Source organism: Rhinichthys klamathensis, unplaced genomic scaffold (genome assembly GCF_029890125.1).
Source record: "Rhinichthys klamathensis goyatoka isolate OS25496 unplaced genomic scaffold, OSU_Roscu_1.1 h1tg000571l_1, whole genome shotgun sequence".
Classification (NCBI taxonomy): Eukaryota; Metazoa; Chordata; class Actinopteri; order Cypriniformes; family Leuciscidae; genus Rhinichthys; species Rhinichthys klamathensis.
The window spans coordinates 694649-714253 of record NW_026607037.1 but is presented as its reverse complement, the minus strand read 5'-3'; the positions used below and the strand labels follow the sequence as shown (position 1 = coordinate 714253).

Below are 19605 nucleotides of genomic sequence, written 5' to 3'. Positions count from 1 at the left end.
ACTCATAATTTTTAAGTCGGACAGAGAGCTAGATTGAGAAAAATGAATACCCCTCAGGGAGTGAGCTCACCAAATAGACATACCACTCATGATAAATCACTAAAGTGCACTTCCCTCAACTACACCAACCAATTTATCATAATTTCCATGACAAAGCCATAGATGTTAGTAGCATCAGTTGGCCTTTTGTACAGAAGGCTGTTTGAATGCTATAGATTAGTATTGCTGACCTTGGGGTCAAGCTTTCTGAGGAAAACAATCAGAGTTAACACTGATTGTCTGTTACCCACTCTGATATAGAGACCTTTAATTGTGGGAGCGGCCAGGTCAATGAATGTGTACCATCTGCTTACTATAAATGAATGTAAGTTTGGATAAAAGCATCTGCTAAATGAATAAATGTCATTTTTGTCTTTAAGAAAATTAAATGGTTCATAACCTATCAGCTGGATTTTTTGTCATGAGTATCAGAGATGCTTGTTCCCTTTCAGTTGTTCACGTTCGACGCAGTCGACGTCGACTGAATGGGATCATGCCAGGGAGCCAGTCATCTTCGAGTACTATTGAAAACGAGCCAATGGAATTGGCGTGCGTTGTTTGCATTACACACTCCGCACCCGCAGCGTGGGTATAAATACGGAAGTGGATGCATGCACTAGTTGCCTTTTGCTTCGGAGCCAATCGTTGATGTCAATACACTGGTCACTCCACTGCACACCTCAGATCACTTCCTCCTCACTCTCAACCTCAACCTGCCTCAGAACACAACACACACTCCTCCACAGGTCACCTTTCGACGAAACCTACGCTCACTTTCACCCTCTCACCTATCCTCTTTGGTCTCATCCACACTTCCTCCACCTGATCAGCTCTCAACACTTGATACTAACTGTGCAACTGATACTCTTTTCTCCACTTTAACATCCTGCTTGGACAACTTCTGTCCCCTTTCCTCCAGGCCAGCCCGCGCCACACCCTCTGCCCCCTGGTTAACTGATATTCTTCGCGAACATCGTACTAAACTCAGGGGTGCAGAGAGAAAGTGGCGCAAATCGAAAAATTTGACAGACCTGGGTCTTTATCAATCCCTTCTCTCTTCCTTCTCTGCTAATATCTCTACTGCTAAAATGGCTTACTATCACAACAAAATTTTCAATTCTTCTGACTCTCGCATGCTTTTCAAAACCTTCTCCTCTCTTCTTAACCCTCCTCCTCCTCCTCCTTCATCAACCCTAACAGCTGACGATTTTGCCACATTCTTCATAGAAAAAACAACCACCATCAGCGGCCAATTTACCAATCCACAAACTGACACACACATTTTACCAACAAACGCACACATTCTACCCTCCTTCTCTCTACTTTCAGAGGCGGAAGTCTCTAAACTCCTCCTTTCCAATCGCCCTACTACCTGTCCGCTTGATCCTATCCCCACTAATCTACTTCAAGCCATTTCTTCCTCAGTTGTACCCACACTCATGCACATCATAAACACCTCTCTTCACACTGGTACCTTTCCCACAGCTTTTAAGCAGGCTCGAGTAACCCCACTGCTTAAGAAACCCAATCTAAATCCAGCACATCTAACAAGTTACAGACCGGTATCTCTTCTTCCATTTGTCGCGAAAACACTTGAACGAGTTGTTTTCAACCAGATCTCCTCCTTTCTTACACAGAATAACCTCTTGGACGACAATCAGTCTGGTTTCAAAAGCGGACACTCAACTGAGACTGCCCTGCTCTCAGTAATTGAAGCTCTGAGACTGGCAAGAGCAGCTTCCAAATCCTCAGTCCTCATCCTGCTGGATCTGTCTGCTGCTTTTGACACAGTTAACCACCAGATCCTCCTGTCAATCCTAAAGATGAAGGGCATCTCGGGAACTGCACTCCAATGGTTCGAGTCTTACCTCTCAGGTAGGTCCTTTAGGGTGTCGTGGAGAGGTGTGGCGTCTAAGACCCAACATCTAGCTACTGGGGTGCCTCAGGGCTCAGTGCTTGGACCACTCCTCTTCTCCATCTACATGACATCACTAGGATCTGTGATTCAGAAACATGGCTTTTCCTATCATTGCTACGCTGATGACACGCAACTCTACCTCTCATTCCAGCCTGACGATCAGACGGTAGCTGCTCGTATCTCAGCCTGCCTGACAGACATCTCTGGCTGGATGAAGGACCACCACCTTCAACTAAACCTTGCGAAGACAGAGCTACTTGTGGTCCCGGCTAACCCAACACTTCATCACAACTTCTCCATTCAGCTAGGCTCGTCATCCATAACTCCATCAAGGTCAGCTAAGAACCTTGGGGTTGAAATTGATGATCAGTTGAAATTCACAGACCACATTGCTAGAACTGCCCGATCCTGCAGATTTGCCTTGCACAACATTAGGAGGATCAGGCCCTTCCTTACAGAGCATGCCACACAACTCCTTGTCCAAGCTAGGGATGTGCACGAATATTCGAATTTTCGAATATTCGATCTGTAATTATTATTCGAAAAATAAAATACTATTCGAATTTTATCTAATTTATGAAGCCGTAGCCTAAATGCTTTGCTGGCCGTAAATGCAGTGAATCCCTGATAAATCCCAAGCACTAACTCGCAGTTATAACTAAATCCTCTGGGTGGCGCTGTGGTGCGTGTTTAACAAGTTGTTTGTATTTGATCACATAATGTCGTCGTCGTCTGCCTCGCGAAGTTTGGAATTAGACTACTAGTTGAAAATTATGTTACTAAATGATCTTACAGAAGGGAACTACTTTTGATCAAATGAATTAATTAATCTGAGTTATAATATCATCAACACAATGAGAAATCACATGAAATCCAAACAGCAGGCGACTGAGGAAAGACAGCTGTCCATCACTACGACTGCAGGTAAGCGCAGCTGTAGCGCGCGTGATCTGAGAGATGATAACTTATCTAATAGCAAAATTATTTTTTTTAGACATACTTCCCTTAAGTTTCATTGAGAGAGACAGGTTTAAAAACAGAAAACGCAAAGTGCTGTTAGAAACTTATAATACCGTGACCGTTTGTGTCTCTGAATCGTCTGTCAGTGCAGCACGTTTTCTCACTCGAGCATAAATTGCTGGCGGCGCCCCTGCATGTGGACATTATTGTTTTTCTCAACATAAATGTGAAACAATATACACGATAATCATGCTGACTCGAGTGTGTGTGTACGTTCTGTTCGATATCTGGCGCAGTCTGCTACTCTGCTTTATTAGGCGTTTTTTTTCCGCTCGCGCTGCTTGAGCTTAAATCCTTTTGTTATTTATATTTTGTTTACACATAGGCCAACTGTTTAATGTTTTCAACTAAAAGAAAACTTTAACATATATTGTAAGCTTGTTGTGTATTGCCTAATCGTAAGCTTGTTAAGAAATGGTGACAAAAACTTTTTGAAAAATGTACTTAAAAAATAACGTCTTTTTCGTTAAATGTCATTTAAATAGGCTAAACGAATATTCGATTTCTATGAGCCCGATTATTCGAATGCATTATTGTTGAAAAATGCCCATTCCTAGTCCAAGCACTTGTTTTATCCAGACTGGACTATTGTAATGCTCTCCTGGCTGGTCTTCCAGCTTGCTCTGTCAAACCTCTACAATTGATCCAGAATGCTGCAGCCGGAGTAGTCTTCAATGAGCCGAAGAGAGCACACGTCACTCCTCTCCTCACACAATTGCACTGGTTGCCAGTTGCCGCTCGCATTAAATTCAAGGCACTGACGTTTGCCTACAGAACAACCACTGGCACTGCTCCCTCTTACCTAAACTCATTACTTCAGACTTATGTGCCATCCAGAAACCTGCGCTCTGCTAGCGAATGTCGTCTTGTGGTACCATCTCAAAGAGGCACAAAATCTCTTTCTCGGACATTTACCATGGCTGTTCCCTGTTGGTGGAATGATCTGCCTAACTCAACCAGAGCTTCTGAGTCAGTAGCCACTTTCAAGAAACTGCTGAAGACATATCTTTTTCGGCAGCACTTGATTCAGTAGAATTAACACTTTCTCTTCTCTTCTATTCTATATAAAAAAATAAATAAAAAAAAAACCTGCACTAAAATTAAACTGAGAGGGGTTATAGCACTTACGTATTGTTGTCCAACTGTTAGTTTAACTGCTTCTATTGTTCTCATTTGTAAGTCGCTTTGGATAAAAGTGTCTGCTAAATGAATAAATGTAAATGTAAATGAAGAGTGTGTACAACGAGCGAGTGTTCTTCTGAAAAGACTCTCCCGGTGCTGGTGGTTCTACAGTGCAGTCCACCAGTGGTATACGAGCTTTGAAGCTCTCAATTGCTGTTATAAACAGCAAGCAAATTTCAGTGTTTGTGTGTGTTGACGGCTGGTTGAGGGCAGAAAAGTGAGTGCTTCATTGTTTCAGTTCGCTGAATTTAGTGTTGCCGCGGCCATTCCCTGTGTCCCCCGGCACTGGTGACGGGTCCCATTTTCTGAAAGAGCAACACGGGTGTGTTTGCGTCTTTTTCAAGATGCCATTCCATCCATGCTTTACTGTGTGCGGTAGGGCTCTGTCCCCCTCTGACGGTCATGGGAGTTGTATCACGTGTTTGGGCTTAAAGCTGAGGCAGCTCTTGTGGACGAGTCATGTTCCCATTGCGGTCTCAGTGTTGAGGTCGAGACTCGCCTTCGTTCGCGAGGTCCCCATCCCCAGGCCCCGCTCTGGTGTTTCTTCTGAGCTACTTTCCCAGAAGAAGCCTGAAGTGCCGTCTGGGCTGGGTGACCTGAGGATTACAGTAAGGGGGAAATCCGCCCGGCAAAGCCCCGTGGATCCCTCACTCCTCTCTTGGGGCTCTCTGATGAGCGTGCTGGTCCCTCTGTAATGGACCGACCAGCCGTTTCGTTCAGGGCCCCTCCAGAGGACAGGGTGTCCATTGCAGCATCAGACGGGGAGCTGGACTCAGGAGAGGAAGACTCGGCTCCGCTACCTCTCCCTGGGAGAGCAGTGTTGCCCGAGCCAGATCCAGAGATGGCAGCTATGGTCAAGAAGGCCGCCGAGTGGAACCCTCCACCATGTCCCGAACCGTCTCGGTAGGATGATTGGTTTCTCGGAGTGGCTCGGTCTGGTTCTCAGCCCGCTGCTCCCGTACCTTTCTTTCCTGAAGTGCATGAGGAGTTGACAAGGGCATGGATGGCACCTTTCTCTGCCAGAAATCGTCTGAGTAGCTCCTCCCCCCTCACTACCCTTGATGGGGGAGCGGTGAACGGTTACGAGGCTATCCCTCCGGTGGAACGGTCTGTTGCGATGCAACTGTGTCCAGCGGCCGCTATCCTGTGTTCTTGCATGATAAGTATCAGTACAATGTCCTATCCTTCGAGTGCTCCATAGCCAGTTGTGTCCTCAGGTCAACTGGAAAAGAGTAAACTCGCCCACGGGCTGAGGATCTCTTTTCTAGTTTTAGAGATAGACTCAGTCCAACGCATCTCTAAGGAGAGTATGTCTGGTCGGTGCTGTTTAGAAGTGGGAAAGTGTCCCACTGAATACTAATTTCAGAGGCTCCTGGGGTATATTGCAGATGCAGCCGCACGGCTTCCTCCATTTGAAGACCGCTTCAGCACTGTCTTCACGGCCGGGTCCCGAGGTGGCCGTGGCAGAGCGGCACACTCCGTGTGAAAAACACCCTGGCCTGCCGCCAAACCCTCAACCCGTAAACAGACCTTTTGTTTCTCCGGGCCAACGGCTCCTAGAACGAGTGTCCATCAATACCGGCTGAGGGGCCACGTACAAAGGGCATGCAGTAACTGACGTCTGGGGGGCCCTCCTACTGCATTGGCATCTATTGCCTTGAGTTGCTTTCAGTTTCCTCGCTTTGAGACACCGCTGCTCAGGGACCATGTACTGGTCTGAAGAGACAACATTGTGACCGTTGAGCTACGCTCCCCTTGCATGTTGCAACTCGCCCGTCACCTCCTCCTCGGAGTCATAAGCTTCTGAGGTCGCTTCATTTCACTTATTACTTCTGACCTGCTCAATCGTGCTGCTGACAAGCCTCACGACAGCCTGTGGCCCAGTGAGAGTGGAGACTCCGTCCCCAGGCGGTCCAGCTGTTTGGGACCACTTTTGGGCCGCACAGTTACATCTGTTTCCCCTCCGGACTCGTTCCTCTGCCAGTTGTTTTTTCTCCTGTCTGAGTGGACATCCCTCGACACGGAAAGACTCCGACCACAGCTGGCCCCGGGGCCCCGCAGAAATGCATTCCCCAGTGAGCCTTCTTGCACAAAACTGTGCTAAAGTCAGGGAGGAAAGGGAGCAGGTCTTGCTAGTTGCCCCTTTTTGGACAAACCAGACCCCTCTCCTCTCGACAGCCCTTCCTGACTCCTTCCTCTGAGTAGTTCTCAGGGACGGGGCATGATGGCACCCATGTTCAGACCTTGGAGAGTGGCGAGGCGTCCGAAGCCAGGCCTATCACTTGTATGCACTGGTGGAACCTGTGTTAGGCTGGGTCCATATGTTGTGATCCCTACGGCGATCCCATATGTGTATTCTTCCCCGGTACAGCTCCCCGCGGCGAGCCCGTGTCTTCCCTTGGCAGAGCCCGCTCTGCCGTCACTGACCGATTGAGTCTCCCCCTTGTTAGGCTGGAGCCACCCCAGTGACATTCCATATGTTGTACTGCCCGGTGTTCCGCCCAGTCCATATGTGTATCCTCCACATGTTACCTCCCTACGGGCAGGATGTGGCTTCCGCAGCGTCCCTTCCTTCCATTGATAGGGTATGCTTTCCCACTGGTCCTGTGGAACAGCAGTGACTTCCCTGGCCTTAGCCTTGTCCCATCTCCGCCTCAAGTTGCAGGGGGATCAGGAGGCTTTTGTCTAGGCACTGGAAGGTGGCAGCACTAGTGGCGTTTTCAATGGTGATCCTATTCAGTAAACTGAACGACTGAAAGGGAACATCTCGGTTGAGTATGCAACCCTCGTTCCCTGAAGGAGGGAACAGAGACGTAGTCCCTTCGCCACTATTGCTGGACCACCGCTGACTCAGCGAAAAAGCAACTAGTGCGTGCATCCACTTTCGTATTTATACCCACGCCGCGGGGGCGGGGAGTGTGTGATGCAAACCACGCACGCCAATTCCATTGGCTCGTTTTCAATAGTACTCAAAGATGACTGGCTCCATTCAGTCGACGTCAACTACGTCTCCGTTCCCTCCTTCAGGGAACGAGTGTTGCATACGCAACCGAGACGTTACACAATATTACATTTTACCTCAGGAAAGTAAACCATTATCATACTTTAGAAATGTTGGCCCATATTGATAGGATAGCATCTTGCAGTTGATGGAGATTTGTGGGATGCACATTCAGGGCACGAAGCTCCTGTTCCACCACATCCCAAAGATGCTCTATTGGGTTGAGATCTGGTGACTGTGGGGGCAATTTAGTACAGTGAACTCATTGTCATGTTCAAGAAACCAATTTGAAATGATTCGAGCTTTGTGACATGGTGCATTATCCTGCTTGAAGTAGCCATCAGAGGATGGGTACATGGTGGCCACAAAGGGATGGACATGGTCAGAAACAATGCTCAGGTAGGCTGTGGCATTTAAACAATGCCCAATTGGCACTAAGGGGCCTAAAGTGTGCCAAGAAAACATCCCCCACACCATTACACCACCACCACCAGCCTGCACAGTGGTAACAAGGCATGATGGATCCATGTTCTCATTCTGTTTACGCCAAATTCTGACTCTACCATCTGAATGCCTCAACAGAAATCGAGACTCATCAGACCAGGCAAAATTTTTCCAGTCTTCAACTGTCTAATTTTGGTGAGCTCTTGCAAATTGTAGCCTCTTTTTCCTATTTGTAGTGGAGATGAGTGGTACCCGGTGGGGTCTTCTGCTGTTGTAGCCTATCCGCCTCAAGGTTGTGCGTGTTGTGGCTTCACAAATGCTTTGCTGCATACCTCGGTTGTAACGAGCGGTTATTTCAGTCAAAGTAGCTTTTCTATCAGCTTGAATCAGTCGGCCCATTCTCCTCTGACCTCTAGCATCAACAAGGCATTTTCGCCCACAGGACTACCGCATACTTTTACATAGTTTTTCCCTTTTTCACACCATTCTTTGTAAACCCTAGAAATGGTTGTGCGGAAAAATCCCAGTAACTGAGCAGATTGTGAAATACTCAGACCGGCCCGTCTGCACCAACAACCATTGAGTTCTCCTCTGGCTAATGAACGAACAGTGTGCGTTGTGGTCGTGTAATAACATTAATATAACAATATTATTTTCACATAGTTGTTAAAATATATTTTATATTAGTTATAATAATATATTTTAGTTGACCTATCAGCACATATATTTTGTGATATATATATATATATATATATATATATATATATATATATATATATATATATATATATATATATATATAAAATTACTGTGATCAACATTAAATGGTATTAAAAATACTCATACCATGATTGATTTTGGTCATACCAACCACACATGGTAGCAGGCGAATGACTCAATCTGTATCTCAATAGGCCCTGTGGCTGGAAGCTATTCATGCAAGCAGGTCTCAGGAGATTTACATTCAACTCACACTCCTGCTTGATTCTCACCAGTTTATTCACCCTGCCCCATTCTCTAGTCAAGGGAGTCATTTCTCATCCCTCTCTTTATTGCACATGTTCTCAGTTACAGATGTGCTTGTGCTCTTTTGGGAGAGAAAGACATAATGCCCCTGGCCAGAGAAAACGAGATAGTAACTAAAAAAAGGATGTACAATGACTGATTTATACATACTAGTAAGGTAGATTTAACGAATATTTTGTTAATGGTAAATTATGATTGACAATATGTGATAAGATTTTAAAGTGCTAAATGTTTGCGGTTATTGCAAAAAATCACAATTGTATCAAAATTACTTTCAGGCGATTCAATAATCAGGAAAGAACTAAATAGAAATATAGCTGCAAGCAGCCATTACCGGGGCCAAGCGCAAAAGCAGTCATAAGCTCAGGAATCAGAGGAAGAAATAATTATTACGAATCTTACGGTTCAAAAGTTATTGGCATAATATGAGTGAAACTTTGGACAGGTGGTGGTGCTAGAGGCAATGAGTTAGAGACAACAAAATTGGTGTATTTAATGTTGGAACTGTCCTCTATCAGAATATCAAACCATAACAACTTTCCCGCAAACGGTTCTATGGGCTGCCATAGACGCCCAGTCGGCAGAAGAATAATAAGAAGAAGAAGAACGGGAACAGACACAATAGGTGCCTCCGCACCTTCGGTGCTTGGCCCCTAATAAAATGGGGTTGCATATTGTAAATGTAATTCATTCCTGTTGTGAAATGCACCTAAAGATATCCAGATATACAAACACAACAATGATATACAACAATGGCTTTCCAAACATTCAGATTCACCATTTATATTACCATGTTTCTTTCTAAACAAACCCTCAAGCCCAAATCAATTGAGTGACTTCTTTTCAGGCTGGCATGCTGTGAACACAGAAATCCACCCACGCTACGGCTCAGAGTTTATGCTGTTTCAGTCCGTACGTTCGCTTGACTCACTTTTCATGAAAAATGCTCACAGAAAACATAACCCGACTCTGCAAACAAACACACTAGAGGTACGTGTTTGAGCAAAACAATAAAAGCTTTATATTGTGCATGAATTCGTTCTCTAGATTCATGGGGCATTAACAAGCTCTTTATAACAGAAATTTTGTGGTCACACAGCAGCAGAACCTAATTGATAGACTAGCTGATTTCAGATCAGGTTTTACATGACACATTCCTCCCACATAACAGAGACAGATATGCAACACTTCTATAACCCCTCCTCTTTCCAAAAGCACATTCTACTGGCACTGCCAAAGTTGCCATGGTAATGGGTTTTGAGGCATGAAAAAAAACACGCCAATATGAGTCCTGATCTCCCTCTACTTCCCTCAGTAAGCACCATGCTATTATCTGAGGCTGGATGTACTGTAATAGTTAATAAATAATACTAAAATAACACGTTTACAGTTGTTTTACATTTGAATATAGTTGTTTATAGACTGATTGTAAACTGTTGAAATTCCAGTCAAGTTTATTCATCTTCGGCTGTAGGACAACAACTGAGATATGATGCCTGATGGTGACACCTCTTCCCAAGGATAAAGTTGGGGCCAATTGACCTTTTGCCGGCCCCTCCCCCAAAACGGCCATTGTCCAATCACACATCATAGCAACCGTTACTATGTGAGCAGGTCCGTCAAACATTGACTCCAAGCAAGATGGTGAAGCGGTGCGCCCACGGCGTTTGTAAATCGGACACTAGGTACCCCGAGAGATTGTCTGGAGAGGAGTTGTGTTCTTTCCGTTTCCAAAGCCGGAAACACAACGTGAGCGGTGCCTACTATGGATAAAAACAGTGTGGACGGCCCCACTCCCAGTTAAATGTGTCGAACATGGTTAACTCGCGTGCAGCGTGCGTGAGACTGAGACACTGAGATTAGTCAAAGAAACATGGAGAAAGCAGATCAAGAGGATCCACAAAGGAATTACGTTTTCTAAAGGGTTGTTGTTAACATGATATTCTCGGGGGAAAATGAGCAGCAGTCAACTAACGTTAGCAGTGCAGCACCCGTAGCTACAGTTTAGAGGAGTGCACGTTCGCAACGGGGAAAGCATGAAGCTTACTTGACAACATCAGTTCATATATCAATACGTAACGAATAGAAATAACCTTAAATAATGTATGGTTATCGGCATCTTTCCGTCTCTTATGTACAGTTACTTTTTAAACACGAAAATCGCATTCAGCATGACACGCAGGCGGTTGCCATGGTAATGAACAACCTGCTTGTTAAAGAGAATGTATAATCCTGTATCTGAGGCAAAATTACTAAATATGCAGCACGAGTTATATATTTCTAACTCCAAACAATTAGCCACTGAACCAGCTTATAAAATCTTCTTCAAGGCTGTGCTGGTTGCATTTGGGGTACAGGTCATGGGGTTTCTCAGATTTCGACGTTAACGTTAAGCATTAGCCTCGATAGTAGTCGTGTTCACCTTCATTGCGTATTTTTATATTTTGAATATATTCCTCCACTGCATACTGTAACCCCTTTTGCCTCGATCTGGAGGATATCGCTGAGGTATTGCTCCAAAAAAGGTCATTGTGACACGCACGGGTATACCTATTCCCGTCATGGCAATCTGTCGCGCTGGTCGTGTTTGACGGGCGTAGTAACAATAACTAGGGGGCGTGGCTTTTGCAAATGGTCAATTGCATTTATTGTACATTTCAATGGCTGCTTAAATAAAATTCAAAAAAGTTTCAATATTAAGGAGTATTATTAAGAGTCCACACCACAACCACAACGATAATGGCAAAAAGGAACGATTTTGTTGGAATCACTTTCAAAACATTTTTTTTCCAGTTGATGAACGATTAAAAACATTGACAGAATCCAATCATAATACAACTGACTTTAAAGAGCTATAGCATTTTAAGCAGCAGATGACAAAACTGCAGTGCACACTTATAATAATAACAACAGGTTGTTATAGTGGACTGGAATGGACGCTATTATAGTTATCACTATAGTAATCTTTATATTTATTGCTCTTGGTGTGAACGTTTACTCAAGTCAGGTACACAAATAATACTTTGGTACAATAATGAATGATTACTCAAGGACTTTACACTCTTACTAAAATGTCTAAATCAGACTGCAAGGCCTTTTTTCTGTGCTGGGCCCAACAAGTTGCCCATTTATCTCTGGAATAGCTTGGAGACACTGATGGTATTCTAGAGCGAGAGCCGCTCTTACTGAATGTGAAGAGGGAAGGAGAGCAAGCTGTTGGCTTGTCAGCAGAAGAGGGAATGGGAGGACACTGCAACATTTGAGTGCATGTAACTATAATCACTGATCACCCCCCCCCCCACAGCTACACAGCTCTTTATGCACAGAGAGATCATGCTCATTAAGTTGATAAGAATCAGGCAGAAAGAGCTGTGTCAGGATGCCTACACACACATACACAGTAGAGTGAGGATATGCGGGTTTCTGATATTCAAGTTTGCATGAAGCACATTACATCATACTTAGTAGTCCATTGCGTAAAATCACTTCCCACCCAGAAATCTTTCAACTAAAAGTCACTTTCCCACAACCATAATTTGAGCCATTGCACTCCTCATTAAACACCCGACTAGCACTGCAAAACACACAAGCCACCCAGGCAACACAGGCAGCAGTTTCTCTAAATCTTCCTTATGTTTCCAGAGGAAACAACCACCTGCCAAAGCAAATGTGTCATTTGATCATGTTTGTAAATCTTAGTGGACGTTTATTGAGCGTGGAACGTGGTGAAATAGCTTGTAGACACTGCGTCCAGTCTCAGTTAAATTGGATATGCTTATTGGCAGCTCTTGAGATACGAGACAATAGTGTTAGTCTGATTATTTAAACGACCAACTCAGCAGTTCCACACATCTGCACATGTAAACACTGCAGGATGTGTGGGAATCAATGGTGCTGCTTTTGGATCTCAGATTCCAAGCTAACCATGTGGAACAGAGCCTGGCTGAGTCGCAACACAGTATCGGACGGTAACCCCAAATCACTGATGGACATAAAGTATCAATCAAACCTACAGGAAAACTGTGGTGCTCAAGTGGGCATTACAGGTTTAAGTCCAAACTGGGATGCCTTTCTCTCCCTAGTAATTCCCTTTTTATAGCACTATAAATAGAAAAACTGTGGTGAATTTACTAAATAGAGTTGATTCTTAAAGGCTATGATTAAAGAGATTACCCAAAAATTGTAACTTTTTCACCATTTACTTACCCTCATTTCTTTCCAAACCTGTATGTATTTCTTTCTTCTGCTGAACACAAAAGATATTGTGCAAAATGTTGAGAACCAATCAACATTGGAGCCCATTGACTTCCATTGTCATAATAATAAAAAATAATAAAAAATAAAAAAAAACAGTGGGATATCTTTCAAAATATCTTCTTGTATGTTTTCACAGAAGAAAGAAATTCATAGAGCTTTGGAATGACATAAAGGTGAGCAAACAATGAGAATTTCCATTTTTAGGTTAAACTATCCCATTAAGGAAAAAAAGAGAACTCACCTGGAGAACCCAACAGTAACTGCACAACATCGTCATATAGCAGGAGAGTGGCCGGTCTCTGGGGAAGTAAATATAGACTTACGGAGGCGTATACTGAAACACAAGTGAGAGAGAGAGAGAAACAGAGGGATAAGTACACTACTGTTCAAAAGTGTGGGGTCAATAAGATGTTTTTTTAAAAAGATATTAATACTTTTGTTCAGGAAGAATGCATTAAATTGTAAAAATAAGTAAAAAGTAAAGACATTTATAATGTCACAAAACTTTTCTATTTCAAATAAATGCTGTTCTTTTTAACTTTACATTATTAATCAAAGAATCTTGAAAAAGGTATCAAGTTTTTACCAAAATATTAAGCGGCACAACAGTTTACAACATTGATAATAATAAATGTTTCTAGAGCATCAAAACATCATATTAGAAGGATCATGTGACACACGAAGACTGGAGTGATGATGCAGATAATTCAGCTTTGCCATCACAGGAATAAATTACATTTAAAAAAATATAAAACACATTTTAAAAGGTAATGATATTTCACAATATTATTGTTTTTACTGTATTTTTGATCTAATAAATCAGTAGGTCTACATATGCGATAAAAAGGCAATATATAATAACAGTATGCTTTACATTCATAAATACTGTGCATTCCACTCTATTCATATACACACAATGTTTATAATTTATATACATAACAATAAATTAATCATACGGTAGTGTATTGACGTATAGATGTAATTAATATACCTTAGCTGGTCCATATGCATGTCTCAAGAGAAAGTTCATTCTACTTCATGCTGCATTAGCTTAGCATGATAAACTTCTGAATTGTACTTAGCCTTATTTGTATGCTATTTGTCCATCCACATGTCCATACAAAATCAGTTTATCTTCCACTGTCTCATTTTCAGGAATCCTTTACCCTGGAGAGCACAAGGATGTTGTTTTCCCTGTAATATACAGTAGTTCACCAGATGTAGCTGCTTACTCACAGGTGTGAGACATGACTCAGCACAGTCAATTTATTGCAACACAACAGGAAACCGCGTTCTCGCTTCAAACAAGCCTTTGATGACAGACACCATGTAAAACCTGACAAAATCTGAGATAGCCCTGCAGCTATTTGTCTTCCTGTCAAACACTACCAGACCTTCAGCTCTGTTGCCGTTCAGTGGATCTTTGTTTTGGATCCATCAATATTTTGTCCAGAGGACCGACTCCTAAAGATGTAAAAACCAGAGCCTTTGACATATTATGTGAAGTATGAGAAGCATAAAATAAATGTTACCCATTGGCATGCCAACATTAAATATTTATTTATTTAAAAGTCTTTTTTAGTCACCTATCTTTGTCAGCTAATCTGAAATGTACGGGCAGGAGGACATATGCTGGCAGTACTCCAGAAGACTGCTGCATGCTGGGTGCAGAAATCCTCTGTGTCTCTTTCCCATCTGCTATGGCACATTGTAATGTCCCCCTGACTACCCTGAGCTCAACGTTTTCCAGTGTTTATTTCATAAGAACATGATTTTATTCAATCTCTTTAATGTAATGAATGCTCTCAGGATTATTAGCAAAAAAACTAAACAAGTTTGATCAGTTTCTATATGGAGAATGTAGCAGGCCACCAAAAGACATTAGGACCCAAATGCACAGTAGAATGCATTTAGATTTCCCTGAGATCAAGAAAGCTTGTCACTTGCAGGAACAGACTGTAGGAAACATGACACAGGCGATTCATGCACATTTACACCCATGCAGTTATGCATACATGAATGCACACACAGCACAGATGCCCTGAACAGAAGGGGCTCTGCTCTCTTTAATATTCTGCTTGGTAGGTATGTGAACAAAATAAAGGGAACAACAACAATACTGCCCACACTGCATTAGTTAGAAGCTAAAAGAAAAGTGTGTATGAAGTGAGGGAGGGTAATGCATGGACATTGAGTGGTTTCATTTTACATCATTTGTAACCTTAGTTACCTTCTGAAGCATTGTGACGACACATAACACATTTATACACCCTGGCTTTGATGATAGAGAATTCACTCAGAATAATGTATAGAGATGCACAATACATTAGTACAATATCTGTTATCGGCCATGAGAGTCATCTACCGTTCACTTTATCTTTTACCTCATTTTATCTTTAAAATAATTCATTAACACTGTTAAATGTTATCTTTGACAGATCTCAAAATAAATTTCCATTTTTCATAATGTATATAATAATGTTGTGGTGTCTAAATCGACTTGTAGCATTTAAAACACCATATTTTAGGTTTCAGTTTTACTTCAAATATATTTAAAGACAAAAGAATATGGAATTTTAATATCAAGCATTTATAATTTAAATAATTATAAGCTGACCTTAATTGGTGTCAGTGTGAACACTTGTTTAATAGATAATTTAATAGTGAACTGTTCCTTTAAATGCTTTGGGGTCGCTGCAGATGGCCTCAAGCTAATATTCTCTAGTTATATCTCATATATTTATTAATACCATGTCCACACAGACGCGTTTCAGGCACCCTAAGCCATCATCAGTGTGTGTCACACACTGAAACGCGTCTGTGTGGACATGGTATATGAGATATAACTAGAGAGTGCGGATTTTCATCTTTATTTGATAACTTTATAACTCGCACCCATAAACGGTTTGGGAGTTGAGCGCGCCTGTTCTCAGCACTCAAGTTAATATTAGCATGAATTGAAAGACACAAAACCCAATTGTGATATCATAGGCTTTTTAAAACTAGTAAAATATAATTATTCAGTTAAACCATAATGGACTAAGAGAGATAGGCCAATGGAGGAAAGAACAAGTGTTCCCGAGAATCCCGACTTCAATTGATTTAATCTGAGCCTCAAGCAACTGCCTCATTACTCCATGAGAATGACTCTCTCCCGAGTTTGCGTGACTCACACAGATTATCAAAGTGCTGCAGGGACAGTTAAAACTCCATGACACTGTAGTTTTTTTTAGAAACCCTTTTTCAGCATGGCTAAGAGACAAAATGGAGGAGGAAGAAGGGGGCAGATGTTTTGGTACCAAACAGATTGGAGTTGGTGTACAGACCAATGCATTATTATCATTCAAATGACTGGCATCAAGTCATTTTCACACCGCTGCTAGTCATGTAATTCATCTGCCCTGCATTAAAACAACCATCCAGATTAAAACATGAGTCTGCCAATTAAAAGGATTTTAACTATTAGTACGATTATAACCATCACATGCAGATGTAAATGAACAGGGACTGAATGATATATATATATATATATATATATATATACACACACACTCACCGGCCACTTTATTAGGTACCCCATGCTAGTAACGGGTTGGACCCCCTTTTGCCTTCAGAACTGCCTCAATTCTTCGTGGCATAGATTCAACAAGGTGCTGGAAGCATTCCTCAGGGAGTTTGGTCCATATTGACATGATGGCATCACACAGTTGCCGCAGATTTGTCGGCTGCACACCCATGATGCGAATCTCCCGTTCCACCACATCCCAAAGATGCTCTATTGGGTTGAGATCTGGTGACTGTGGAGGCCATTTTAGTACAGTGAACTCATTGTCATGTTCAAGAAACCAATTTGAAATGATTAGAGCTTTGTGACATGGTGGAAGTAGCCATCAGAGGATGGGTACATGGTGGCCATAAAGGGATGGACATGGTCAGAAACAATGCTCAGGTAGGCCGTGGCATTTAAACGATGCCCAATTGGCACTAAGGGGCCTAAAGTGTGCCAGGAAAACATCCCCCACACCATTACACCACCACCACCAGCCTGCACAGTGGTAACAAGGCATGATGGTTCCATGTTCTCATTCTGTTTACGCCAAATTCTGACTCTAACATCTGAATGTCTCAACAGAAATCGAGACTCATCAGACCAGGCAACATTTTTCCAGTCTTCAACTGTTCAATTTTGGTGAGCTCTTGCAAATTGTAGCCTCTTTTTCCTATTTGTAGTGGAGATGAGTGGTACCCGGTGGAGTCTTCTGCTGTTGTAGCCCATCCGCCTCAAGGTTGTGCGTGTTGTGGCTTCACAAATGCTTTGCTGCATACCTCGGTTGTAACGAGTGGTTATTTCAGTCACTGTTGCCCTTCTATCAGCTCGAACCAGTCTGGCCATTCTCCTCTGACCTCTGGCATCAACAAGGCATTTCCGCCCACAGAACTGCCGCTCACTGGATGTTTTTTCTTTTTCGGACCATTCTCTGTAAACCCTAGAGATGGTTGTGCGTGAAAATCCCAGTAGATTAGCAGTTTCTGAAATACTCAGACCAGCCCTTCTGGCACCAACAATCATGCCACGTTCAAAGTCACTCAAATCAACTTTCTTCCCCATACTGATGCTCGGTTTGAACTGCAGGAGATTGTCTTGACCATGTCTACATGCCTAAATGCACTGAGTTGCCGCCATGTGATTGGCTGCTTAGAAATTAAGTGTTAACGAGCAGTTGGACAGGTGTACCTAATAAAGTGGCCGGTGAGTGTATATATATATTAATGTTATAACATTTTTTTTATTTGATATTAACCTATTGTATACTACTGCTTTATAGATATTATAGCATAACCGATGAACTTCAACAGTTTTTGAACTGAACTGAATCAACATTGAAATAATTCAACTGAATAATGACTGTTTAATATTGTCTAGAGCTGCTTTACAGCAGAATTTAATTTTGTTTGCATCATTGGATCGTTATTATACTGTAAAGCTGCTTTGAAACAATCTGTATTGTATAAAGCGCTGTATAAATAAAGGCGACTTGACTGACAAAGTGGCGGGAAACGAGTTGTCCTTCTGGCCTGCATGCAAAAACAAACACACAAGCAGGCCTAGAGTAGTTGAACGATAATAACAAAATGCCCCAAATAAATCTGATTTCAAAAATTAATTAATCGAGAGCTTGTGGGAAAATCTCTATCAATACCAAACTCTACTTACCAACTCTATGTGACTTTTTTCATTTTGGACAGTTGATTGGTCTTGCGATCAATACCATGAATATATCTTACATTTCTAATATCACTCAGACTTTGGGCATAGTATCTTAATCTCGAATTGATTCCTGTAAATTGATCTGTATAGTATAAACTTTGTCTAATGACAAAGGGACTGTGTCCTCACAATTCAATTCATCCATTAACTTCCTTTCTTCCGCAACTTCATTTCATCTACACCAGGGGTGTCCAAACCTGCTCCTGAAGAGTCACTGTCCTGCAGAGTTTAGCTCCAACTTGCCTCAACACACCTGTCTGGAAGTGTCTATTATGCCTAGTAAGACCATTATTAGCTTGTTCAGGTGTGTTTGATTGGGGTTGGAGCTAAACTCTGCAGGACAGTGACCCTTCAGGACCAGGATTGGACACCCCTGATCTACACAATATGTCATCATTTTTGACAGCATCTCCTAATTTGGTGTGACTCAATGGGAATGTGTGCAATGCCCCCCCAAGAGGCTAATGTCATACTAAATATGCCTTCATTCACCAGCCCGGCAGGTCTGGCACGACATGGAGCCACATTTGCTGGCTGTCTCCATATCTGTAACCCCTCTGGCTAAGTGGCTTCCAGCTGCTCGTACAGACAGCTTTATGCTGAAATACATGATTTCACTGCCTCCCCTCCCCAGAGGTCTGACCGCATAACTGGGTGGGGTTTGGGTGGAAAGAGAGGGGCGGAGGAAAGCATGATGTTGTCCAAACAGAATTAAGCCAACCTTAGAGCGAGAGAGTCAAAAGAGGACACGGCCTTCTGGGGCCCGACTCCGAGCAGCTGCTAGGTATCACAACGCGGGCCGGCACGCTCCACACCCCAGTGAGTGTTGTTTAACATTCCTGTCCATTTGTGTGCAAAGCTCCATCTGGATTTTAGATCTAGATGGTTCATCTACGAAGCCAACAGATCGCAAATTACTCGTCAGATTCGGAAAGTTCACTGAGGCCATGAGCAAAAATGTCACAATGTTAACAGTTGCACTCGATTCAGATTCGATTACGATTCAGAGCATCTGAATGCATGCATCTTTTTTTTCTACAATTGTATGTTAAGAATTTTCAGCTAACTATATAGGCTATCCTATAGCTTCAAAACATACAATCTAATTGGCCGCATTCACACTAATGTACAGCTCTATTTTGACATATCAGATGTTTGTCCTGTCTGTCTAATCCCTTAAAACATAAATGACTGTTTACATTCATTTCGGGTCATGAAAGCAATTTGAGCTGCAAGTGTATTCTGTGGTTAAAAAATGAAACTTCATAATCGATTCAGAATTGTTGAAGAGAGAATCGATTTTTTTCTCTCACCCTTAATCTAGATAGAAGCCAGGAACCTTTTAATCTACAGTCAAATGCTTCAACTATATCCCTCATTTTTAATAAGGGATTAACATGATTCCAGAGAAGCCCATATACACTAACTGGTCTTGCTCTAATAGTTTTG

The 19605-nt window shown here is 42.5% G+C and overlaps 1 protein-coding gene across 1 annotated transcript in view; it reads right to left on the bottom strand.

The window, feature by feature from the left end:
• Nucleotides 1–19605, bottom strand: part of fam171a2a (family with sequence similarity 171 member A2a) — a 46666-nt gene that overhangs the window by 12799 nt on the left and 14262 nt on the right. Inside the window, exon 3 of the mRNA XM_056239863.1 lies at nt 13129–13221. Within this exon, the coding sequence (XP_056095838.1) occupies nt 13129–13221 (93 nt within the window). The remainder of the gene's footprint in view (nt 1–13128; nt 13222–19605) is intronic.